Genomic DNA, 23629 nt, shown 5'->3' with positions numbered 1-23629 from the left:
CATCATGGGAGAGGTGATTTTTTTTCAGGCTTTGGGACAGGATAAGATTAATGTTGATGTCTTTTGTGCCTGATTTTATTCTGAGTTTCAGGAAGCAACTCCTTTCATAGAACAAAGTAAAACAAACACATCTCTCTCTCCATAATATTGATATTGTTCTACCTGAGGCACCACTGAGAGAGAGGGGTAAAGTCCTCCACCCCCCCCCCCAAAGTTTCAGATCACTTAGGGCCCAATCCTATTGTTACTCAGCGCTGGCACTGGGTGTCACATGCAGTAAGGCACATCTGCGACACCCAGTGAAGAGTGAGGTGGGAGGAAACAGCAGCACAGACTTGAAAAGTCCCATGGCAGGGCTTGGGGCTTTCTCTGGAGAATGGGACAAAAATGAACATACATCAGAAGGGAGTAGCATCATGTTAACAGAGTCAGCTCCTGACCTACCCATGTTTATTACATAAGAACATAAGAACAGCCCCACTGGATCAGGCCATAGGCCCATCTAGTCCAGCTTCCTGTATCTCACAGCGGCCCACCAAATGCCCCAGGGAGCACACCAGATAACAAGAGACCTGCATCCTGGTGCCCTCCCTTGCATCTGACATAGCCCATTTCTAAATTCAGGAGGTTGCACATGCATATCATGGCTTGTAACCGGTAATGGATTTTTCATCCAGAAACTTTGTCCAATCCCCTTTTAAAGGCATCTAGGCCAGATGCCGTCATCACATCCTGTGGCAGGGAGTTCCACAGACCAACCACAATTACGCATCTGGTAAGCACTGCATGTACATTTGTATGTGTGTAAGGACTTCACCACACAATCAGGAACCGGTCTTTGCAGGGAGAGCCTTTTTCACATATAGTTGTATCTAAAGATGCATATGTTTTTCTATAGATGTGTGCATATTAGGTAGGGATGGAGCCTGCAACCATGATGCAATTCCCCTCCCCCCACACACACACCTTTATTTTTCCCCATTGAATAACTAGATATTATGATATATTAAAAACATACAGGGTCACATTGGTGGTCTTCAAATGCATTGGCTTTTTGCAGTGCTTTTTTTGTAAAAAAAAAAAAAAAAGAAAAAAAGGTGCAGGAACTCACAACTTGTTAATCTTTTATTTATTTATCCCATGCATGTATGCTCAGAAGTAAATCCCATTATAGCCAATGGGGCTTACTCGCAGGAAAGTGTGGCTAGGATTGTAGCCTGAGAGCCCAAGCCTATGCATGCCTACTCAGAAGGAAGTCCCATTATAGCCAATGGGGCTTACTCCCAGGGAAGTGTGAACAGGATTGTAGCCCGAGTTCCCTTGGGATAAGACTGCCAACTTTTTCTACCAGCTCTTACTCCAGTGGTGTTTATCAGCAGGGTAAGCTTCAGCAGCTGGATTTCTGCATATCAACCTGCTGCTAAAGCTTTGCACACTAGCAGCAGGTCGGTTTTGCTGGCTAGTTCACAGTGGCAACTGGTTGACCAGTAAGTGTGGGGCACTGGGGCTTCAGGTTGTGATCCTAGCCACACTTTCCTGGGAGTAAGCTCCATTGACTCTAATGGGACTTACTTCTGAGTAGACATGCCTAGGACTTGGCTGGCAACTGATGCAGGAGGCAGAGACACTGATGGGAGGGGCTGAGCTGGCAGGATGAGTCCCCCTGAAGCCTGCGCCCCTCCACCCTCCTCTCACCTGCTCGCTGCTCATGGCTGCGTGGTGGCTGCTGGTCCCTACGCTGAGTATAATGGAAAGGGGGGTGAAAGTGGCACGGGGTGGGCAAGCGGGATCTACGACGTCCCACTGGCCAACTGCAGGACTGTCCCAGGAGCAGCTGTGTTGAGGGAAGTCCCGTTGCCCCGCAACCATTTCTGACTCATAAAGCGCCGTGATTGGCTCACCCCACCCTGCCTCCCTCAACCCAGAGCCAAATCACAGCCGCCCGCAAACCCCAGGGCTTTGATTGGCTGAGAGAGGAAATGGGCATGTCCTTGAGAAGCACCGCCCTCCATGGAATTGTGAGTACCTCGTGGGGAGAGCATTGCAGGGCAGATCACGCGCCTCTTCTCTCTCCTAGTAGTCCTGCCTGGTCTTGATTGCTGCAGGCAGTAGATTGTAGTCCTATCTAAAAGTTGCCAGAACGCCGTTCCGGTGCGTTCCATTTGAAAAAAAAAACCCTGGCTTTTTATATAAGATTTTAATCTTATTGTGAATCTCATCCATCCCCCATTTCAGTGCCATTTCATTTGCTAGAATCAGCTCCTAATTTGTGCACATATTAGGTCATGCAAACATAATATCACTGTTCATGGAAATGCTCATGGCAATGAAATATATTAGTTTGTCAACTGCTCAAAAATGATTAAAGATTTGAAAACTAAATATCCATAAGCTGAGTATATGACTGCATACACTCTAATAGTTCTGTCTCATTAAGACAACCCTTCTGTTTTAGCAGCTACCCTTGGTAAAGCATTGCCCTTAATTTTTTCCAGTTTCATTTGGGCAGGGGAGATTATGGGATGAGATCAGAATCTGGAGATATCTTTTTTATTATTTTTGGTGTCCAAGAGTTGTCATTCTTCAGGGTTCAGCCCCTTCGTCTGGGTCTTTAGAAGTGAAATACCTAGACAAGAGGCATTTCTTATATATGCAAGTAAATTCACATGTATGGACATTAAGATACCAAGCACTGCACAGCCTACCATATCCCTTGCTGCAGCTGGTGAGGTTAATGTGGATCTGTTTAGTATAATTCTATACCATAGATTATTATGTTGCCAAATAAATGAGTAATGTACAACAGACAAGAATTTTCGGAGCATTTTGTTAAGATTGGACTTAATAGCTTTATGGGTGTTAATTGTTAGTAGAGACAGGGCCCATGAGAGATGGGTGCAGAGGTACGTGGGCCTGGGATCAAAAGGAAGCCTAAGAGCCAAAGAACGGGAGCCAGAAATTTCCTGGGATCTCAGAAGATGTTTGCATATATGGTGTGAAGACTAGTATTCACATTTTGCATAAACCTACATAATTGTAAATACCGTAATTTGTAGAAATTATGATATATGATTATATGAAATTATGATCCAATGAAGAAGTCAAGAGGCCCAAAATAAACTGTGTACCCCAAAAGGGGTCCAAAAGAAACTGCATACCCCCCCCCAAAAAAAGCTTAAAAGAAACTTTTTACCCCCTGATAAAATTCCTCTCAGTAGAGAATTCTCCTAGTACGGCAGTCTTTCTGGATATAAAACACCTTCAGAATGGAGGAGGTAACACCTCCCCCTCCACAAGCTAGAGGAGGGGCAGATATGAGCAGCTTCTCTCCACTTGATGCTTTGCTTGTGAAGGAATCAAAGAGTACAAAATGGCACAAACTTTCAGTGATCAAAGGAAACCAAACCTGAGTAGTGCTGCGGTGCCTCGAATTGCTCACAGCTCAGGGCATTGGGATGCACGCAGTAGTATAATGGGACTGTGAATCCACAGACAGCATTGCCAGGACATAAGAGAAGGGTCTCAGTTTTCCTCTGTTAAATGCTGGAGAGGATATTCAAATTATTAAAATGGTTCACTGAAAACTAGAGTACATGATCTTACCATAAAAAAGGTCATATTGATCACATTTAGGATTGCCTCTTAGTGGTAAATCTCTTGTAGTAACAGAAAGTAAACCAGCAGCTCTGACTCTGATTAAGCTGGCAGTCTAGCCTTACAACATTCAGGAGTCCTTAATGAAAATGGAAATCAAGAAGGCTCCTTTGAACACTCCAACTTGCTTCAGCCAACTGAAGGCAACATAGGAAAAGCTGATCTCTACCTCTGTGGAAACCTTTTGTGTAATAAAACACTCTGGATCAAAGGGGTGCAGACAATGAATTCTCAAGCAGGGTAGGTTGTTCTGCTGGAGGCTGCTTCCAGGATTAGCATAACAACGGGCAATCAGTGTATCCAGGGGGACCTTGAAGCAAGGTTTGGACATAAGATTGCGCCCTAGAAAAAAAATTATCTGAGGGTTAATGCATGGCGTCCCCAAGATGCATGCTTAGAAGAAGCTTATAGAACAGAAGGAAAGGTTTGGCTGAATTTTTTTTCCAGGAGGCACAAACACAGTACAGACATCTTATTGAGAAGGAACAAACCTAATTGGCATACTCCTTGAGGTCCCAATGTCATTTGGAGCAGGAGTGGGTATGTGACATCCTTGCTTCTGATATTTTGGTTCACAAGAGCATACACTTAATGACAGAATACCTTGAATCTATATAAATTCTAAAATGGTAGCCCTGTGTTGATCACAGCCCCCCCATGTGCAGATTGACTTCCCTTAACTTCTGATATCATTTTGCTGAGCATTTCCCCACAGCTGTCAACAGTAGTCAATGCTGTGAGGTGAGAGTTGGGAAACATACAGCACAGTAACTTCTGATCATGATGTAAAATGCACAATACTTTTGCAATTGTTGTTGCACTTTGTTTAATTACTTTGTCTCAGGGTGCGGCAGTTGTGAACTTTATTAAAAGAGGTACTTCTGCCCTTACTAAACAACAGAATAAATAATGTACACAGCTTTGACTGTCAGAAAAGCAAATTATGAAGGGTTTAAATTTGTGGTTCCCAAACTGTGAGCTGTGGCTACCCAGGGAGCCATAGAAACCAGCCAAGGGAGCCACAGAATCCTTGCAAAAAAATACTGCTGCCCTATAGAATGTATAGGACTGTAGACCTAATGGGGGAACCATGGCCAATGAGTTGCCAGTTGGAAAAGTTTGGGAACGACTGATTTTGAGACAAGGCCATGAAAACTAGTCATTTATGTAAATGTTTACCAGTTTAATGAAAGCAAATGTTTATGCTATGTTATGGGTGTTTACGGCTAAATTAGTTATTAGTTTCTATGTTTAAGAAATAGGGAAAAATAGGGAATAATGTTATGTGTAGCATGCTTATATGTTTGGAACAAAGGAAGCATGTTTGCTCTGAAGCTTCAAGCTTTTGCTGAAATTGCAAGCTGGCTGATTTATGAGTCTCAAGGAATGTTTCTTGGTAAACTGTCAAGGACATCAGATAAGGTGAACCGCTTCATGTAAAAAAGGAGTAAGAAGCTGGAATTTCCATCTATCAAGCTTAATTGGTAGAATGATAAATGAAACTAAACTAAACAGAGAACCATGATTTATTTAAGCTTCCTTAAATCAAAAGGGAAAACAAAAACAGTTTTGCCATTTTAAAACATTCAGGCTTCCTTAAATCAGAGAGTAAAAGGCTTTTTAGATTTTAAAATATAATTCAAACAGGCTTTCCCTTTTAAACCAAAATATGAAAACTGAGAGACACCAGAGCATCACAGAAGTGTCAAATAAATTACTAAGTTAGCATGCATACCAAGGACTAGATAAAATGAAAGCACTGTCTCTGAAAAAGGGAGTGAAATACACTTCCAAGCTTGAATGTCAAACAAGTGGACAGATGAAAACACATAGAAAGGGCTTTTTGGATTTTTGGACCTGTTGTTCTATTGGTTCCCTTTTGAATCAGGGATACAGTCTGGATATGCATGTGTTGAGCATTAAGAGAGGTATTTAAAGGGTACTAACCAGAGTTTCATGTCAAAAAGATCACAATGCTTGTTTACTTAGTAGTTATTCCTTAAAGGTGTAAATTAATGTTAGTAGCAATATATGGTAGTTCAAAGTGAATTTTTAGCTGTTAGAATAGTTTGATTAAAGCATAAAATACACAGAAAGGTGAAAAACTATTAAGAAAGGCTTAAAGCCACAAGTTTGAAAATGTAATTCAAATGTAACCTTGAAGAGGCAGTTGCCTGGCAAAAGTTAATTGATAGAGTCTGACAGGGAGACACTGGAATGTGGTACTCCTTACAGATAAGACTCTTATCTCCTCTGTAGACTCAAAGAGAGACAAATTTAGATACTTTTCATTGGACTACAACTCAGAGACAGATTTACACCTTAAAGTGCGATTAGATACAACATACAGAGGAACTAGGGAGTAGTCAGGATGCATTTGCAATAATAAATTATATCTCTAGGCACCAAGAAAGGTTATACACAGGTTAGAAGCTGTTTTAATGAGGAAGATCTAAGTAGACAGTTTATCTTGTTTGGCAGATACAGACACCAGCAGAAACGGACAGGAACAAGATAATAAAGCCTCTAATTAAGCCAAAACATAATGAGAGCCTCTAAGCTGACACAGAGGGAAATGAGATTTGTTTTAAATAAGAAAAGAGTTCTAAAAGAGCATCCTTTTGTACAATAAGAGTTTAGTTTGTCTTGTATTAAATAAATATGTTTATACCACTATACATCACAATAACAAGTCACAAATAAAAAATCACACATGGGATAGAGGAAAAACCAAAAAGCTTAGTTCAAACAGAGGTTAACAGAAAGCCCACAGTGATTGATGAGACCAGACAGTGAGGAATGGCAAAAGATAATTGCAAAGGACATACCAAAAACAAGTCCTGAATAGTAAATGAGTAAACAGTGCCATCTAGTGGTTGTTGGAAACAATGTTTTCTATATGTCTCAAATGTACATTTTGCCTTTTTTGGAATCTGTAACTTAAAACCAACCAGTCAAATGCTTGTAAAGTTATCTCTGGCCAACCCTGAGAAGGCCCCCATCTCTGATGTCACACACCAGCCAATGAGAAATGTAAGACTCCTCAGAAAAAGGAGCCAGAATCAAATATAAGGGAGAGGCTCACACTGGAAAATTGCTTTTCTCTGAGGGCTCTGAGGGTTCCCACATGGCTCTCATTGCTCTCTTCACTTTGGACAGAAGTCCCTGAGAGGCCCATTGCTGGCAACGAAATAAAGCTTGCAGACGATCACCACTCTTGCTTACTGAGTTTGCTTTTGAACTTTGCTCTTGACCTTGCAACAGTTTAAATAAATGTTTTGATGGAGAAGGGACACAGGGGTTGCCATTTTCAGTAGTAGCTCCATGATTCTTACAACATGTTACAGCTTTTGAACCATAAGCAGAGATTGCAAAACAGCACACCATCTCTGAAACCCGTTCAGAGACATGCTGTATTGTATAAGATACACAGGTAAGGCAGAAAGCATCCAAGCTGAATTCCTCCTCCCTCTACCAAAACAAACAGTGACCAGGCAGGTTGCACTGTGAACTGCCCCCCACCAGTGCTAAGTGATCGCATTAACAACCCTTCATTTCCCTGCTGTTGCTGTCTTCAGAATGTTAATTCAGCCTTTCAGACATGATAAGCATAGTGTCCTTTGTACAGTATGTGCTTTTTGGCTTCTGAGCCATTATGATACACTATAATTACCTTTTCAACACTTATCTGGGTAAAGCTGATGGATGGAAATTTGCTGTTTTTGAAGATTAGTTTCACAAAGTACCTTAGGATGTACTTGCAGTGGAAGGGCTAAACGTCATCCATCTCTAGGCTCCGCTAGGCTGCTATAGAATTGAAACTAAACAATAGGGTAAGTATTTTTCAGCATTGCCCTAGTGCTGAGGTCCTCAAACTGGAGCATCGTGACACCCCAGCCTGAGAATCTCAGCCTCTGACCCCGTAAAGGGCAGGGGAAGGGGGAATGCAGCGATACAATCCCCAGGACTGAACTGCTACTGGGGACAGGAGCAGTTTCCAAGTTTACCTGTGTCCCTGCTGGCATCTCTAGGGTGTGGAGAGACCTACGGAGCCCTCTACTGGGTTCCCCTTGTGAACAATTTAAAAAGCGATTGCAACCCACTTTTGGATTGCGATCACGAAACCAGAAGAGGGTCACAATTGTTTTTTGTTGTTTTTTTTTACTGTTTACAAGCTGTGGAGAGCCCTACTGAGGGCTCGCTGCACTTCAGGGAGGCCTGCAGGGACACAGATAAGCTTGGAAACAGTCCTTGTGTCCCCGAGGCAGCGCGATCAAGGGGATCGTGTTGCAGCCATTCCCTGCCCCCACAAACACTTACAGCAGTTCTTAAACTCCGGAAGAGTTTGAGAACCACTGCCCTAGTGATTGAAAGGGCAAATGATAATGCCTAAGGTTGGAGAAAATATACAGTGTCTATTATGCTACCTTGTCAAATCAGCATGCGGATTTTCAGTTCCAACAGTAAAAGACTGAGACTACTGATGCCCAAGAAAGGCACAATTTGGAGTATTAGCCTTGTGAAAGAAATCACAGTTTCCCCTATTGTCTGCAGACCCAATTCTATCCAACTTTTCAACACCGCTGCAGCCGCAATGCAGCCCCGAGGAAAGGAAGCAAACATTCCCTTACCTGGATGGGGCCTCCGAGACTGCCCACCCCCCTCTGCACGATGCAGCACATACCCTTTTGGCATGACTGCATCAATGCTGGAAAGTTAGATTAGATTGGACCCTGCCTCAGTTAGTAAGTCCACTCAGTGGCATCGCAGTAGAGTAGTGATGGCAGTAGAGCTCTTAATTCTTTGCCCCCTGAGCAGCCAAGCCTGGGTGTTTGTCCTGCTTAGGTTTACCAGCAAGACTTCTTTTTAGGCCGGTTTTAATTTTTAAGTGTGCCTAGAACCAATTTTATGTAGCTTTTTTTCCTCCTACCCCCTGTTGTGTTAGCTTTGTGGTTGTTATAGGTTAATTATTGTTTTTAAATTGTATTTGAAGCTTGATTGTTTGTCGCACTGAGTACTTGAATTTGTATAAATTGAATAGATATTTAATATTAGTGATGAAGCAAATTATTCTTACCAAAACAGTTAGGGGGAGAAAGGCGGGATTAAAAAATATAGGAAGTAAGTAAATAAATAAGCAAATAAATTAATAGACATAGCAGTTTTAAAATGCATTTCAGAATTGCCGTAATTGATAGAAAAATGCACAAAGAGAGAAACTGTTCAGCAGACTACAAAATGGTCTCAGTGAAACATCTGGTGGAAGAATAGATTTAGCCTGTATCTCTACACTGTACATTAGCCCACTAGGCCTGACTCACATAGAGCAGCTTGACAGACATGGGAAGGCTTCCAGTCACCCTAGTGCTTAGACTTTGGATTTCTGTGCTGCAAAATCTATTGTTAAAATTAGATTTTCCCCCTTTCTTCCAGTATAATTCTCCTGCTAAATCTATTTGTTGCTAGAACCACAAAATAATGGCTAGTTAATTAATAATGGCCCAGAACGTTGGCAAGGGCTATGCAAGTAAACGCACATGCAATAAAAAGTAGATGCAAAATTGAGGGCCAAACATGTATTGTCTAGTCTAGGGCCTTAATTTTTACTCACAAGTAACAGATTGGAATTATGGTGCCATGGTAAGGGTGTTTTACCATTTCCTTCCACAGCATTTTCCCACTAAAAATTGTCCCATTCCTGCATGTTGGCTGTTGAACATTGGAAGTGCAATTTCCAACAATGGCACTGTCAAAATTTTAAAAAATGTCCACTTAGAGGAAGGATTTTATTTTAACATTTAAAAAAACACTATTTCAGTGGCATAGCTAAGGGAGTGCAGGAGGTGGCAATCGCTCTGGCAACAAGCTGTAGGAGGGCAACAAGCTGAGTTTGACACTAGTGGCCTAAATTGTGAAAACCTTGGTATGTATGAATAATACCATCATGTTATATATCTCATTGGAAAGGTAATTTAATGCTGAATGCAACGAAACAAACCTCACTGGAATATCTCTATTCAATCAAAAGTTATGGCCAATTAACCAGAAAACATTTTATTTGTTTACTTAATAAATTAAATTTGATTTCATCTGGGGGGGGATTACAAAATCTTCTTTGACCATAGGTAGTAGATGCCTTAGCTATGCCACTGCCCCATTTTTCACTTGTTTAATAGTTTGAGTGTGACATCACTTCCGGAAATGATGTCACTTCCAGGGCATAATTTGGCACTTGGCACTGGGCTACACTTTCATTAGCTATGCCACCATACTATTGTAATATTTTATGTAAACTGCTTTGTGAGGTTTGTCTTAAAAGTGGTATATACATACAAATTGTCTTATTTTCATTGCATTCCATGATTTGTGATGTCTTACAGAGAAAAAAAAGTTGATTCATGCAAGTCTGTTTTCTTTAACAGAGTTGGCATAGATCCAGATGAGGATCTGAAGACAGAAGTTGCTACTCAGGCAAGTTAAAATCTAAAGATAAAAATCTGTTATGATGTTTATCCTGTCACATATAATTAATAGGGCTTTAAAAGTCCATGATGTAGTTTTCACAAACTTTTTTAAAAAATTTCCAGTTCAACCAGGAAGTCAGAAAATGCAACAAGATTCAATTAAAATCAGGGGAGGAGGAATTCCGGGGACGGGGGAGGCCGGCGGGGGGCAGAGAGAGGGCGGGCGGGAGGCGTGCCGGGGAGGGAGGGAGGAGGATCCGCGGAGCTCCACTCCACAGGATCCAGGGCGCTTGTGGAGGGCTGCGTGCCCTACACGAGTGCCTTTTCCTTACCAACCAAAAGGTCGGCAGTAAAGTAAGTAGCCCCATTGCGGGGCTGCTTACCTTACTTGGGGGAAGGGGACAAATGTCCCCTTCTCCCGAGGCACCTCCTGCGGTAGCATGGGAGGCACTGGATTTGGCGGCAGCCCTCCTTGGTGCCGCTGAGCCTGGGCGCCCCTGGCAGCTCAGGATCGGGCTGTTAATCCTCAGGATTAAATTGAAATACGTATTATTCAAATTCTGGAGTTTAGGAAATACTTCTAGGTTACATTGCTGTTGTTGTGCATTAGTCACTTTGGCAGAACAGTTTGAGTTTTTTTTCTTCTTCTTCTTTTTAATACAGCCTGTGTGGGGCTCCTATTGGAGACTTTGTAGGCTGCAATGGGTGCCCTGCAAATATAGAGCAGTTTCTGCCCAGATTGAGGTATGATTGGAGTCTGGACCCATCTACATTTATGGGCTGGTCAATTCGTAGTTTTTTGTATGTGTTTGTTCATATTTGAAATCTCACTTTGCGCAAAGTTCTCTCCACATCCTCCTCCACCCAGAAAATCCCCTGTGCATCTATCCATCATCTTCACTGACCACTTCATGCATCTGACGAAGCTGGCCTATGAATTCTCCTGCTGCAATACATTTTCTAGAGACTGATTCAAACCCATGAAGGGTGCAACATCCATATGTGAAAGAATACATGAAACTCACTAAAGCCCTCTTTTCTCTTCCCATCCCCCACCCCCAGTAAGTGCTGGGCCATAATCACAGGGCTCAGTGCCAGGAGCCGGATCCATGCAAGGGGAGGACAATGTGAGCCTGCCCCATTCAGGAATATTGAAGGTCCTCTCTCTAAATGTTCAGCTTCCATTTTTAAAAACTAAGCATCTGAACCTTGTACTCATAGAAATATAAAGAAAAGCAAGCAAGCAGGATTGCATGTAACCATTCACTAGAAGTAATACAATTAAATAATTTTAAATTTCTGCTGTAGCTATTTTATTTATGTTCTGGCTGCTCTTCTGCAATGATTTATTGCCACTACGGGCTCCCTCAGCACAGCATTTCTGGCCATGGGCCTAGTGTGCACACAGGCACAAATGTGGGCAGTGAGCCAGCCAGGGCATTTGGAAGAATGGCAAGTCTGTGCGCCCCTCCAGTGTTCTCTCTGACATGAGTTTTTGCATCATGCAAGGAAAAAAGGCTGGGTAGGAATATGTAAAGAACACACACGCAAAAATTCCCTATCACCATAAAGGCGCATTGTACTGCCTGCATGTGTGCCATGGTGGGACTAGTACACTCCCATGTTGGAGCTGTATCATGTTTCTAGCCAGCAAGGTCTCCCAGGCTCTTCCTTGTTTTCATAGTGAGACTGTTCCATTGGTTTGTCACTTTCAGTTTTCAGAGAAGGAAGCTGATGAAAATGCTCCTTTGAAGTAAGAACTTTGGAGTTAGTTTTATTGCTTGTTCTCTACCACAGTTACCTGAACTTCACATTGGCCTAATCACATTGCATTACCCTCATGAAGGCACCCATAATTTTTTCAATTGAGTCAGATCTGTCACTTCCCATTGCATTTATCACTTGCCCTGCCATGGGCTAGTCGCTCATTTATTTCCACTCATTCGCTGTTAGCTTTTCATAATGCAATATTGTGAGACCATCAATAATGTTCATAAATAATTGAGGGCAACTACTCCACTGTGATTCTGACTTGTTTAGTATATAAAGCTACCCCTGATGCAGTCCCAATGGAACAGCAGAGGAAAAGTTATCATTAAGCTTACTCGTTTTTTAACAATTTCTTTACCTTGTCTTTTCACCATAAAAACTGTCAAGAGAACTAACAAATCCAACCAAAAAATGTATCCATTCTCAAATGGATCAGCCAAAAAAAGATCCCAATTGTTGTTTAAAACTCAGTTGAAGAGTACAGACTTAGACAGGTATCTAAAAAATGATGATGATGATGATGATGATGATGTCATTTGAAAAGTCTAGGAGACCGATTTTCAGCATTTTTCTTGCTGACCTCTATGGTCTTCTTTATGGTCTTTGTCTCTTGTGATGTCACTTCCAGCTTCCGAGAGACTCTTCCAGGTTCTGCCGCTCTGTTTCTAAGGCAATTGTCTGCAGCTCTGTTTCTCGGGCAATTTCTAGTAACAAATTGTCTACCCCTCTTCCTCCACTGGCTCCTTAGGGGAAATTTAAAGGAGTCAGAAGAGAACAGACCAAAACCTGGAAGGGTTTTTCAGTGAATTCCAAGTGCTGTGTTCTGTGCAGCACATCTGTGAACCTTTCATGACACACCATTTGCCTTGGTACACTGATTGAAAACCACTGGTTTAGAAAGGAGTTCCACAGCCATTGCCACCATAGGAAAGCTCCTCCTCCTCTCCTCTGGAAGCTGGGTCACCCAGTGGTAAAAAAAACTTCATATGAGGATCTCAGTTACCAGGCAGGTTCATATAAGCTCAATTGCAATGGGCATTCGGAAGTGTTTAATCATTATTGGTCAGTGTTTCATTATTTAGTATTGGGGTTTTTTTAATCTAATATATTTCCACAAAAAAACAAATGTATTGGATGGTGGTTTCTGTTCATCTAGCTGCTGTTTGTTGATAAATCTCTTCAGTGCATCTCCTCCAAGAGACTTCCATGTGTTTTCTGCAGAGGTTTTGGGAGAATGCTTTCGGCCCTTTACCAGGTTTCAAGAGAAATCTGGCTAAGGGTGCAATCCTAACCCCTTATGTCAGTGCTTTCCAGCACTGGCATAGCGGTGCGAATGGGACATGTGCTGCATCCTGCAGTTGGGTGTCACTCACAGAGGCCTCCTCAAAGTAAGGGAATGTTTGTTCCCTTACCTCGGAGCTTCATTGCGCTTATGTCATAAGGGATTAGGATTGCCCCCTTAGTCAATGAACAATATTAGATATTTAAAATGAGTTTGTTTTGTTAAACAAGGGTTAACTTATCTGTATTTAAAGCATACATTTCCTTCTTCTGAGCACATCATTTGAACATTGCAGCCACAATCCAGCACTGAATTTGGAGTGCTGAAGCCCACTGTAACATTGTCCTTTTACTCCCCAAACACACAAGACAAGTCATATTTTACTTGGACCACATTTCACTGGTGTTCCTGGGGGGGGGGGCAAATGCCCAAGGGCATCACACCTGTGAGGCCTGTGGGCAGGAAGGAGGGCAAATTGGGCATGGGAGGGGCTGACTGACAATTGAGCTGGCACAGGTTCAAGTTGCCCTTAATGGTGGCTGCTGGGGCTTGTCCCAAGGAAACTTTCAGCAGGCAAAAATCCCTAATGGGATGCATGCTGATACTGTAGAAGCCATGCTGACACCGCTGCATCTCTGCATGGGGATTTAAGTAGAATCGGGCTATAAATTCAGTAGAACTTTGATTATAACATTTTCATACCTTCTAGTGCACTTTCCAAATGTTTCTATGAAAATACTCTGGGGAAAACATGTCACACCTGACCGTGGCTTCAATGGTTTTCTCTCCCTCTGGGTAATACTCTCTGTCACCTAGGGAGTCTGTTGACAGAAGTTTGGCAGGGTTTTACCTGGTCTCACTAAGCCCAGAAAAGCCAAGGAAACTGCCCAAACACTGAAGGAAAAAAAATTAAGAAAGAAAAAGGTCTCCATGTCATCTGTTTTATCCAGCTCTTTCAAGTCAGATATGAGCAAAAGTGCCCTTGACTTCACAAGAAGGTTGCAACTTTGTTCACTTCAATCTTTTGATGACTTGTTTTATTTATTTTACAGTTTTAACTAACCTTAGCCAAACATTGCAGTGTTGGTCAAAGCAACATACGCAGTATAAGTTAACAAAACTAGGCCCAAATCCTATCCAATTTTCCAGCACTGTCACAGCTGTGCTAATGGGATGTCTGGTGTATCCTACAGTTGGGTGTCACTCATGGAGACCTCCTCAAAGTAAGGGAATGTTTGTTCCCTTGCCTTGGAGCTGCATTGCCCTTATGTCAGTGCTGGAAAGTTGGTTAAGATTGCGCCCCTAGTCAACTATCATGCTGCTGGTAATACAAAAATGCTATATAGCACAGAATAGCATTGCATCAAAATAATGATCCTTTGGGGACCACAAGATACTTTAAGCATGTGATGCAGTTTTTCTTTTTTTGTAAGAAAGCCTGCAAAGGGCAAGGAGTGGTGTGGGGGAGGGGGTGTGTGCAATCCAAATGGCTGCTTGATGTGACACAGCCATCCTTGTGCCAGCTATGCTTGGCAACCTTCAGTCTTGAAAGACTATGGTATAAGCCTACAGCACCTGGTATTCCCAGGCGGTCTCCCATCCAAGTACTAACCAGGCCTGACCCTGCTTAGCTTCCGAGATCAGACAAGATCAGGGATGTGCAGGGTAAGAGTGTCACATGCTATAAAGCATGTTTGTGGCTACTCATGAGTTCGCAGTGCTGGTCCGCCAGCTCTGCACTCAGGAGCAGAGCCGGACAAAGCTGGAAGGCTTGTGCCAGGCATCGCAGGGGCATATAGAGAGTGGCAGGGACGCAGGGAAGGGTTGTTTGGGGGTGAGGGAGGAGGGATCTGGTGGCGAATCAGACCTGAGAGGGGGCGGGATTGGCAAACGCCTCTTCCACCATCTCCTAAGCCTCCTTGCAGCTGTACACTAGGCTTCCCAGATTTGCGCCTGCTAAATAGTGGGCGCAGATCCAGGAAGCCCCATAGGGCAAGCTGGTTCTCGACACAGGGTAAGGGGGAAATTATCCAGGAATGCCAGTGACCAGGACTCATTTGACCAGGACACAATTGTCCAGGATGCAAATACCCTAGCCCTGCTCCAGCCCTACCTACAGGACTTGGGCTGAAAAAGATCTCTGTGGGAGACCCTGGAGAGCTTGGAGGTTGCCACTTGCAGCTGACAATACCAGGCTAGACAGGCAGCTCAAGATAGATTTAATAACTATGTGCGCGTATTCATCTGGGGCTTTTATCCAGAAGCAACAGTCCACATCACTATTCATATTTATTTATTTATTTATTTATTTATAGAATTTATATCCTGCCTTTCTGTCCCAGTAAAGGGCACTCAAGGCAGCTTGCAAAGAAATCATATAAAAACGTAAAATATATAAATACGTATAAAAATAAAACATTTAAAAACCAATAAAACACAATAAAACTTGGAACCCAAAATTAAAATAAATAAATAATCCACTCACTCTGTTAATGGTGGCTGCACTCCCACCCCCTTAACTCCCTTGGGATGTCAAACACATTACCCTTCAGCAGGGTTGACCCATAAACCACACAACCTCGACCACACGCTCCACTCGGCATTCAGTCACTCTCACTTCTTTATTAAATACATACAACATCCCCTCTCGCTGAACTCTCTCGCCCCCTGTCCCCCTCTCACGGAGCCAGAGGTCCCCACCTTCTCCCCTGTCCCCCTCTCACGGAGCCAGAGGTCCCCATCTTCTCCCCTGTCCCCCTCTCATGGAACCAGAGGACACCAGCTTCTCCCCTGTCCCTCTCTCACCAAGACAGAGGACAACAGCTTCTCCTCGAGTTCCTTAATCCAAGACCAAAGGTTAACACTCCTGAATCACAACCAAAACTCACTCACATGACACCTCCTCAACCACCCACTCACAATCCTGCATTCAGTCTCACACAAACTCTTAATGCAGACACAATGCCTCCTAACCCCTCCCAGATGTCCAATCATTAAACAGCACGGCACTGCATAAAATGGGAGGACATAGTGCTGGCAATCAGGGATCCAAAGATGATGAGCCGCTCAGCAACAAGAGCCATAACAAAGAGTCATACAGCCTCCTGATCCAGTCTCTTGATCCACTGGCAAAGAGCCATGGGCAAAGAGCACATCAGAGGCCAATGTATCTGAAGACGTGGGGAGGAGGAGGAGAAAAGGCAGTTGGAGTCCAGCAGACAGCCCCACAGGTGTTCCGCTCCTTCTCCTTGTCCTTCTGCAGCCTTCTCTCCCAGCTGTTCCACTGAGTGGAGGCTGTTCCTTCTCCACTCAGTCCTCCCTCCACTACCTAGGCTGATGGACCTGAAGACGTGGGGAGGAGGAGCAGAAAAGGCAGTTGGAGTCCAGCAGCCAGCCCCACAGGTGTTGCACTCAAAAGGTAAACAATGAAATATTGCAGGTGCCTCCTGTGGGGGGGGGGGTAATAGGGAGAACAAGGGGCCTTAAAAAATACTTTGCAACATTCTCTTTGAACCAACTTTATATTTTGCAATTGGGTATAGATATCTGAGAACAAAATATACTTTTGGCAAGTGTGAAAGGTGATTAAAACTTGGCGCATGCCTTAAAATTTCTCAGGCTTGGTGATTATGAAAAGATTGGTCACATTTCCAGATATTTTAAAGAGAGATGCATTAATTTTACACATGCAAGCACTGCATATGTGATGGAAGACTTGTATATTTTGCCCTTTGGTTCTTGCCCTTTCTCTGTGCTCAGGATAGATATTGTGTGTGTAAGCCTCTAAGCACATTTCCACAGGGTATACTACATGAGGACCCACCGCAGTCACCTTGTAAAACAGCAGCCAGCATTTGAAGTCAATGAATAAAATATCAACAACTTAACTGTATTTTCCAGTGTTGGTTTTCACATATCCAAATGGATGGGGGGAAAGGGGGGTGGGGTGGAAACGTATCATAATTATTGGAATACTATGATCCCCATAGGAATGACCTTTCCATAAGTGATAAAAATAAAATAAAATGCTTGAAATACCTTCTAAACTTGACAGGTGTAAATGGATAGTAATCCCACTGCAGCCGTTGAGAAGAAATATCATTTTTCTTGATCACAGAATATAGTGGTCCACACAGCTGCTTAATAACATTTGAATCATTATTAAAAATAAATGTTGAATTATTCTGCTTGAGTAGCAATGCAGCAAAGAACAGTATGGTGCAAGATGCAATCTGCTCAAGAACAGAGATGAAACTCCAACACTGCTGCAGGGAATAGCAGACGAACGAAAATTGCAGTTCAGCATCTTGGGCAGGTGATTCCTATGGGCTTCCTACGCTAGTGGTCATGATCCTAGCTAATGGCCAGGGCTAATTCTGGCATAATGGGGCCTTAATTCTGTGTACTGTCAGAACAAACACACAAGGCTAGCTGTAGAAACAAGAGGCAAGATAGCAACAGGCACTCCTATCACAACCCTGACAACTCAGCTACCACACATTGATCGTTCTAATGTACACTGATGACTGTTCCACAGTATCAGTGTAGGGAAGGTAACCAACCAGTCCATACCCCTTCCCAAACACAAGGCACAAGAATATTGCCAGGAAGAGCTCACAGTACCTCCCTTGTCAGAGGCCACCATGACCCCTTAGAATAAGATGGCAGGAAAGGCAACTTTTGTGGAGGAAAAGTCCATCACGGGTTACAAGCCATGATGTGTATGTGCAACCTCCTGATTTTAGAAATGGGCTACGTCAGATGCAAGGGAGGGCACCAGGATGCAGGTCTCTTGTTGTTTTGTATGCTCCGTGAGGCATCTGGTGGGCCAATGTGAGATACAGGAAGCTGGACTAGATGGGCCTTTGGCCTGATCCAGCAGGGCTGTATTTATGTTCTTATGGAAGCAGCTCATTTCGTCAGCCCCCCTTCAGGCAGCTGCTAAAATCTCCTGGTAGACCAAACACAGATAGCTGAAGCAAACAGGGAAAACGTCAGGGCAAGGCCAGAAAGGAAGGTCTACCATTCCCATCACAACCATTAGTAGCGCAGTGAGGAGGCTTGCTAATGGAACCCATAGGTCACTTGCTCTCAAGAGAAGGATTGGTGTCATGCTTCAGGAGCCATGATCCCACATAGAAGACTGCCCACAATACAAGGGGAACAACCTGTTTGCAAGGGATGGAGATAGAGGTTGGACCACATGGACCCGCAGTCACAACCTTGTTGCTCAGATGGGTGCAAACTGCAGGAGAGGCAATTCTGGTTAGCCATCAGGAAGAAATTCTTGATGGTAAGGGTGGTTTGGCAATGGAACAGTTTGCTGAGGGAGGTGGTGGATTCTACCTCACTGGAGATCTTCAAGCAGAGTCTCAACAGGGGCTTGCTGGATGCTGTAAGATGATATCCTGCTACAGACAGTAGCTTGGACTAGATGACCTTATGGGACACTACCACGATTCTGTGAGATCACAACAGCAAGTTCCTGGAAGACAGCGCCGTGAACTGTCTGCTAGCTCAGTAAGAAAGAGTAGACAATAGACCACAGAAGAGTTCGCCCTGAGAGTTGGCAACATGACCTCCATAGGTAAAAGTTTACCTTTTGAGTGTCCTTCCGGCAATAGTAGGTTGGGATGGTAAGGGAGGAAGTAGAACTAGAACCCATGGTCACGGAACCAAACAAAAGACTCCTGATGGAGCCATTATAGTCTTCCAGAGTTCATGACAGCCACCTTCCCCCTCCCCAGTAAGGAGTGAAGGAATCTTATGCACAGATAGAGTCAAGCGCTTCTGTGTAGAGATGTAACTCATTGGAATCCGCAAAAGGATACCTGAAAGTGTTCTATTAAAACAGGTGATTCAACTATCCCCTCCCCCCTCACATTGGGTATTTGTTGCTTTCCAAATGCATTTTTTAGTGTTCAGGCTTTCTAAAATTATTTCTATAGCCTTTTTTCAAATGTTAATTTCTGTTTTGCTTAAGTTTGTGCATTTTTAAATCATTAACTTTTTGTTTTCTATTTTGCTTTATTTGTTGCTGGTAAACTGTTGAAGTCTTCAGATAGTGGTTTTCCCCCTCTCCTTGCTTTCTAAAAATTTTTTTCCTTTTCAATTGCAGACTGCAAATAGCCGGGATAAAAGCACAACCAAATCGGAAAGTGCCTGGCTCTTCAGAATATGGTACAGTTTTGACCATAAGTATCCTATTATTTACTGCAGTGTAAATGAGTCTTGGAAATAATTTCATTAAAGGGGAAAATAATACAGTTAAACTTGGTGGGGTAAATGAGATATTCCTTTCACGTTTTTAACTACAGTGTGAAATTAAATCACAAACATTGGTGGAGAGAAGAAATAATGGCAGGAAGTTCCGTGTGTGTGTGTGAGAGAGAGAGAGAGAGAGAGATGCAAACAGTTAGTAAACTTAGGAGTGAACATACATTTCTAAAAACAAAGAAGTGTGATTATATTGATATATGAAATTTTGATATGATTGTAGTGATATGATTATATATTGATATATGAAATGTTTATTGCTGTCACTTTTCTTGTTATTCCAAACCTGAGAGGTGTTGTACTCACAAAGCATAGCATCAAGGCACTACTGCTTCTGTCATCACACTGTTATGAGATCTGGTTCTGGAAACTGTAGTGTCCAAAAACATCCACTCGTGCATCTGTGCTGTGTTGGCACAGCATAGGGCATGACAGTAGACACTGAACAACCTACCTCAGGTGGTGTAAAAGTAGACCACTGACAGCCCGCAATGTGGAAGCACACAGGTGTTGGTAAATAAGGGCTCAATCCTAAGGAGTGCATGTTGGCTTACCACTGGCAGGCACTGCTGCAAATGTGCCTAAGGCCATTGCAGGGCTACTCAGTTAACCTGATGAAAGGGAACAAAAGTCCCCTTCTCCCAAGGAGGAAGAGACAACTGCCTGGAGCGCAGAAGCTGCAGCAGCAGCCATTTTCAGCACTGCTGCATGCTGGGCAGGTCAGGAGTGGGATGCCCTGTCACAATCCTATCCAACTTTCCAGCGCCAGTGTAGCTGCAATGCAGCCCTGAGGAAAGGGAACAAATGTTCCCATACCTTGAGGAGGTCTCTGTGACTGCCTCCCCATCTCAGGATACAGGCCATGCCCCATCGACACTGCTACATCAGCACTGGAAAGTTGAATAGGATTGGGTCCTAAGAGGTTCAACAGGGTGATATACAGCTCTTAGGCCTGCAGCAGGTGTTCTCTTAGGCTAAGTGAAAATAGGGAAGCCTGAACCTTGAATTTCACTTACAGAGTTACTCATTGTGCTTCAGTATAAAACATGATGAGGGTTTGTTGCTGTTCTTGAAGTTTTCCAGTGGTCCAAGAGCAGCCAGGGGGAAAACAATCCCCCCTAATAAATCTTGCTTTATTATTATTAAAAATGTATACACTGATTTTCAGCAACAAAATCCTCAAAGCAGTTTACATAATCAAGGAATAAGAAGACAGTTCCCTATTCCAAAAGGCCATATAATCTTTATGAAAGGCACAAGAGACACCAGCAAAAAGCCACAGGGGACCATTCTTCAGGAATGAATAAGGACAGTTGTTTCTCCCCTGCTAAATATAAGAAAAATCCTGGAACTGCCCCCAGTAGAGAATACTAGCAAACCAGAGGAAATTAGTTTTCCTGTATTTCATCCCTTGAATGAGTTGGTGATATTTTGCCATGAATCATGATGCGTTAAGCTTTACACTACAAAAGTGTAGTGCACCTTCTGTTTAGTCCTCTTTGATAGAGAAACAGTGAATAGTTTGGCCAAGAGTGGCAGAGCTCAAGATCAAACCCATCCATCCTCAGCTCCCACTATCTAACACAGGCATATGCTGTACCACAAAGTTGATACATTAGCTTCAGAGGAAATAAAACTTGTCTTTCACAAATTTTGTAAGTCGAGGAATGAAGTAAATATGATACATGTGTCCTTCTCACAACTTTTCAACAGGCAGGTCTGCAAAAGCTCCATTTTCTGTGATCCATGCAGAATTGGAATTCACATTTGATCTGTCCGTCTGCCACAAACAGCCAGGACAGAATCTATTAAGCCATGCCTTTTATTGTCTCCCATAGTAAATCGTTGTTACTCCTTTGTAAATCAGTTATTAAAGTCTTGAAGCAAGGAGATATTCATGTGGAAATTTTGAGTAAATAAGATTTCAGACACAGTTTTCTGTCGTTTTTTTTTTTCTGGCACAGCTGAAAATTCAATTTGCAATGCAGTATAAAAGGGAAGAAGGCTTTTAAAAAATTAATGCCAAGTGGCATCAGAGCTGGCTTTAGACAGATGCTTATTCCATTTTTTTCCCCCAGGAAGAAAAGACCATGTCTGTAGAAGTTTTAAAGGACATCAGTAGGGGGGAGTAACAGGGAAAGAGAGGATGAAGCTAGGAAGTGAGAATTGTGTGTTGCACACATAACTCTATGTTTCTATCCACCCTGTTTTCTAATCAAAGAAAAATCAACCCAAACAGGTGGAAGTCAAGATATAAGAAATGTAGCCAAAAACAGGCTGCTTAACCCCTTTCCTTCTGGTCAGTTTTTGTTTGAAAAGTGCTCTCCCGGTGCAGCATCTTCACCTTCAGAAGAAAGACACAGAGACACTGTATCTTTTCTCCTGTTGAAGAACAGATACGGAAACATCATAACTTTTCACTTGTGGAGAAAAAATATGAGAGACTGCAGAGAAAAAAAAAATACAGGGATATTATATCTTTTTCCCTGCGGGTGAAAAGGCAGCTTGTGGAGAGTGATTATGAGTGGAGAAAATGGCAAAAAAGGGAAAGATGAGGCAGTCTCTCTCTGTCCACTCTTCTCCCATCCTTACTCACAGCTTGTTCATGCTGATTTTCTTTCTTTAACAACAAAAAAAAAAAAGCTACAAAGGAAAGCAATAGAGAACTCTATACAGTGTGTCATATGAGCTTGTGAAAGAATATAAATGCTCCAAAGTCCTAGTTTTGTGAGAGAACAAGAGAGCACAGATGGGCACAGCTGAAGAGAAAAAGAGGGTGAGGAGGAGAAATTAAAAAGTGTCAGAAAAATGTCAGAGAAGAAACACCCGTAGGCAAGGAAGAAACCTATCAAGAGAGAAGTTAAGAACAGAATTCCTGCTCCAGGGCAAGCAGTGAAAGCCAAGAGTCAAAATGGCTGAAAGTGAAATGTTAAGAAATGGCAAAGGGTGGTTAAGATCCAAAAGATAACAGAATGCCTGATGTAGGCCAGCGATTGTGGGTTCACCTGCTTTTGTTTATGGCTTTTGCTGAAGAATGCTTAGAATAGGCAGAGGAAGAAAGTGACTTTCTTGGCTTAGAGCCCAGTCCTATGCTTCCCCAGTGTCCAATGGTACAACGGGACTGAAATGGCCACTGCTTTATCCTGTGGGGCCAGAGAAACAACCAGAGGACTCCACTGGGCAAGGGAACTTCAGTTCCTTTACCCAATGTAAAGCCCTAACAAGTCTACTCAGTTCTGTGCCTGCTCTTTAGTGGGTGCGGAGCCATGGGGACCGGTGTTGATCTCCATGCCTCAGGAGGGGCCAGATGATTTGGCAGCAGAGTCTGCTGCCATCCCTGCCGCCCTCCTGGGCCCAATCCTTCCCTCTCCCACCCTCCTCCCTCCCTGAAAAGCTTTACCACCAGCCGGCAGCCAAACTTACAGCTGGAACTCCTGCTGCATATCTTCCTGGCGCTGAGACCCAACACCAAGTGGCACTGGCCTCTGTGCCGATGCTGTGGACATACCTCCAGCAGTGACATGCCTGATGATACCATATTGTGACAACTGTTGCAGGGGCAGCGTGCTGTCTGCTGTTGCTGCCGCAGCTTAGGATTGGGCTTCTCAGATGCTAGACTGAGAAAAACAACATGGAGAATTTTTTAATAGTAGTCCTTACTAATGATGACCAATTGATTTTGTGGTGTTGCGTGTTTCAAGCAAAAGCCTTCCATGCTTGTCAATTTGGAAGCTACTCCTGGAATGAAAGCAAATTTACATTTTAAGAAGCTATTTCTCCCTCCTGTCGTAAGCAGTAATCTTGCCCTGATGGTCTCGTTTACAGCATCTGCTGCTCTGCCATTATTGTACAAATGTATTTTCATTTTCAAGTATTATTTTTACATCTTATTTCTGCCAGCAACTATATGCTTAAATCCCCAAGGAGATGAACAGCTCAAGCTGCTATTGCTAGGACTGACAGATCTGTGCATTTTCACACACCGAATCACATGCTCTGGAAGAAGTTTCAATTCCTAAGAGACAGGCCAATTATCCAGATGAAATGTTTCTGCAATCTGTTTGTCCATCATGATATGAAGCTCTGCTGTAGAATTCAAAAGATTAAACTAATATATTGATCATGCAATGCTAGCAGCATGTTGGGTTGCTCAGACATTCGCCCAACCACATAGGAGATGGAA

General features: G+C 43.0%; 1 protein-coding gene and 1 pseudogene across 1 annotated transcript in view; one reads left to right on the top strand and one right to left on the bottom strand.

The window, feature by feature from the left end:
* SLC9A9 (solute carrier family 9 member A9) overlaps positions 1–23629 on the top strand; it is a 294081-nt gene that overhangs the window by 205733 nt on the left and 64719 nt on the right. Inside the window, exons 13-14 of the mRNA XM_066618996.1 lie at positions 10077–10125; positions 19289–19368. Coding sequence (XP_066475093.1) covers positions 10077–10125; positions 19289–19368 — 129 coding nt within the window. The remainder of the gene's footprint in view (positions 1–10076; positions 10126–19288; positions 19369–23629) is intronic.
* On the bottom strand, positions 14734–14852 carry LOC136646925 (5S ribosomal RNA; annotated as a pseudogene).

The sequence above is a fragment of the Tiliqua scincoides genome, chromosome 3 (genome assembly GCF_035046505.1).
Source record: "Tiliqua scincoides isolate rTilSci1 chromosome 3, rTilSci1.hap2, whole genome shotgun sequence".
In the NCBI taxonomy this organism is placed as follows: domain Eukaryota; kingdom Metazoa; phylum Chordata; class Lepidosauria; order Squamata; family Scincidae; genus Tiliqua; species Tiliqua scincoides.
This window is presented reverse-complemented; position numbering and strand designations above follow the sequence as displayed.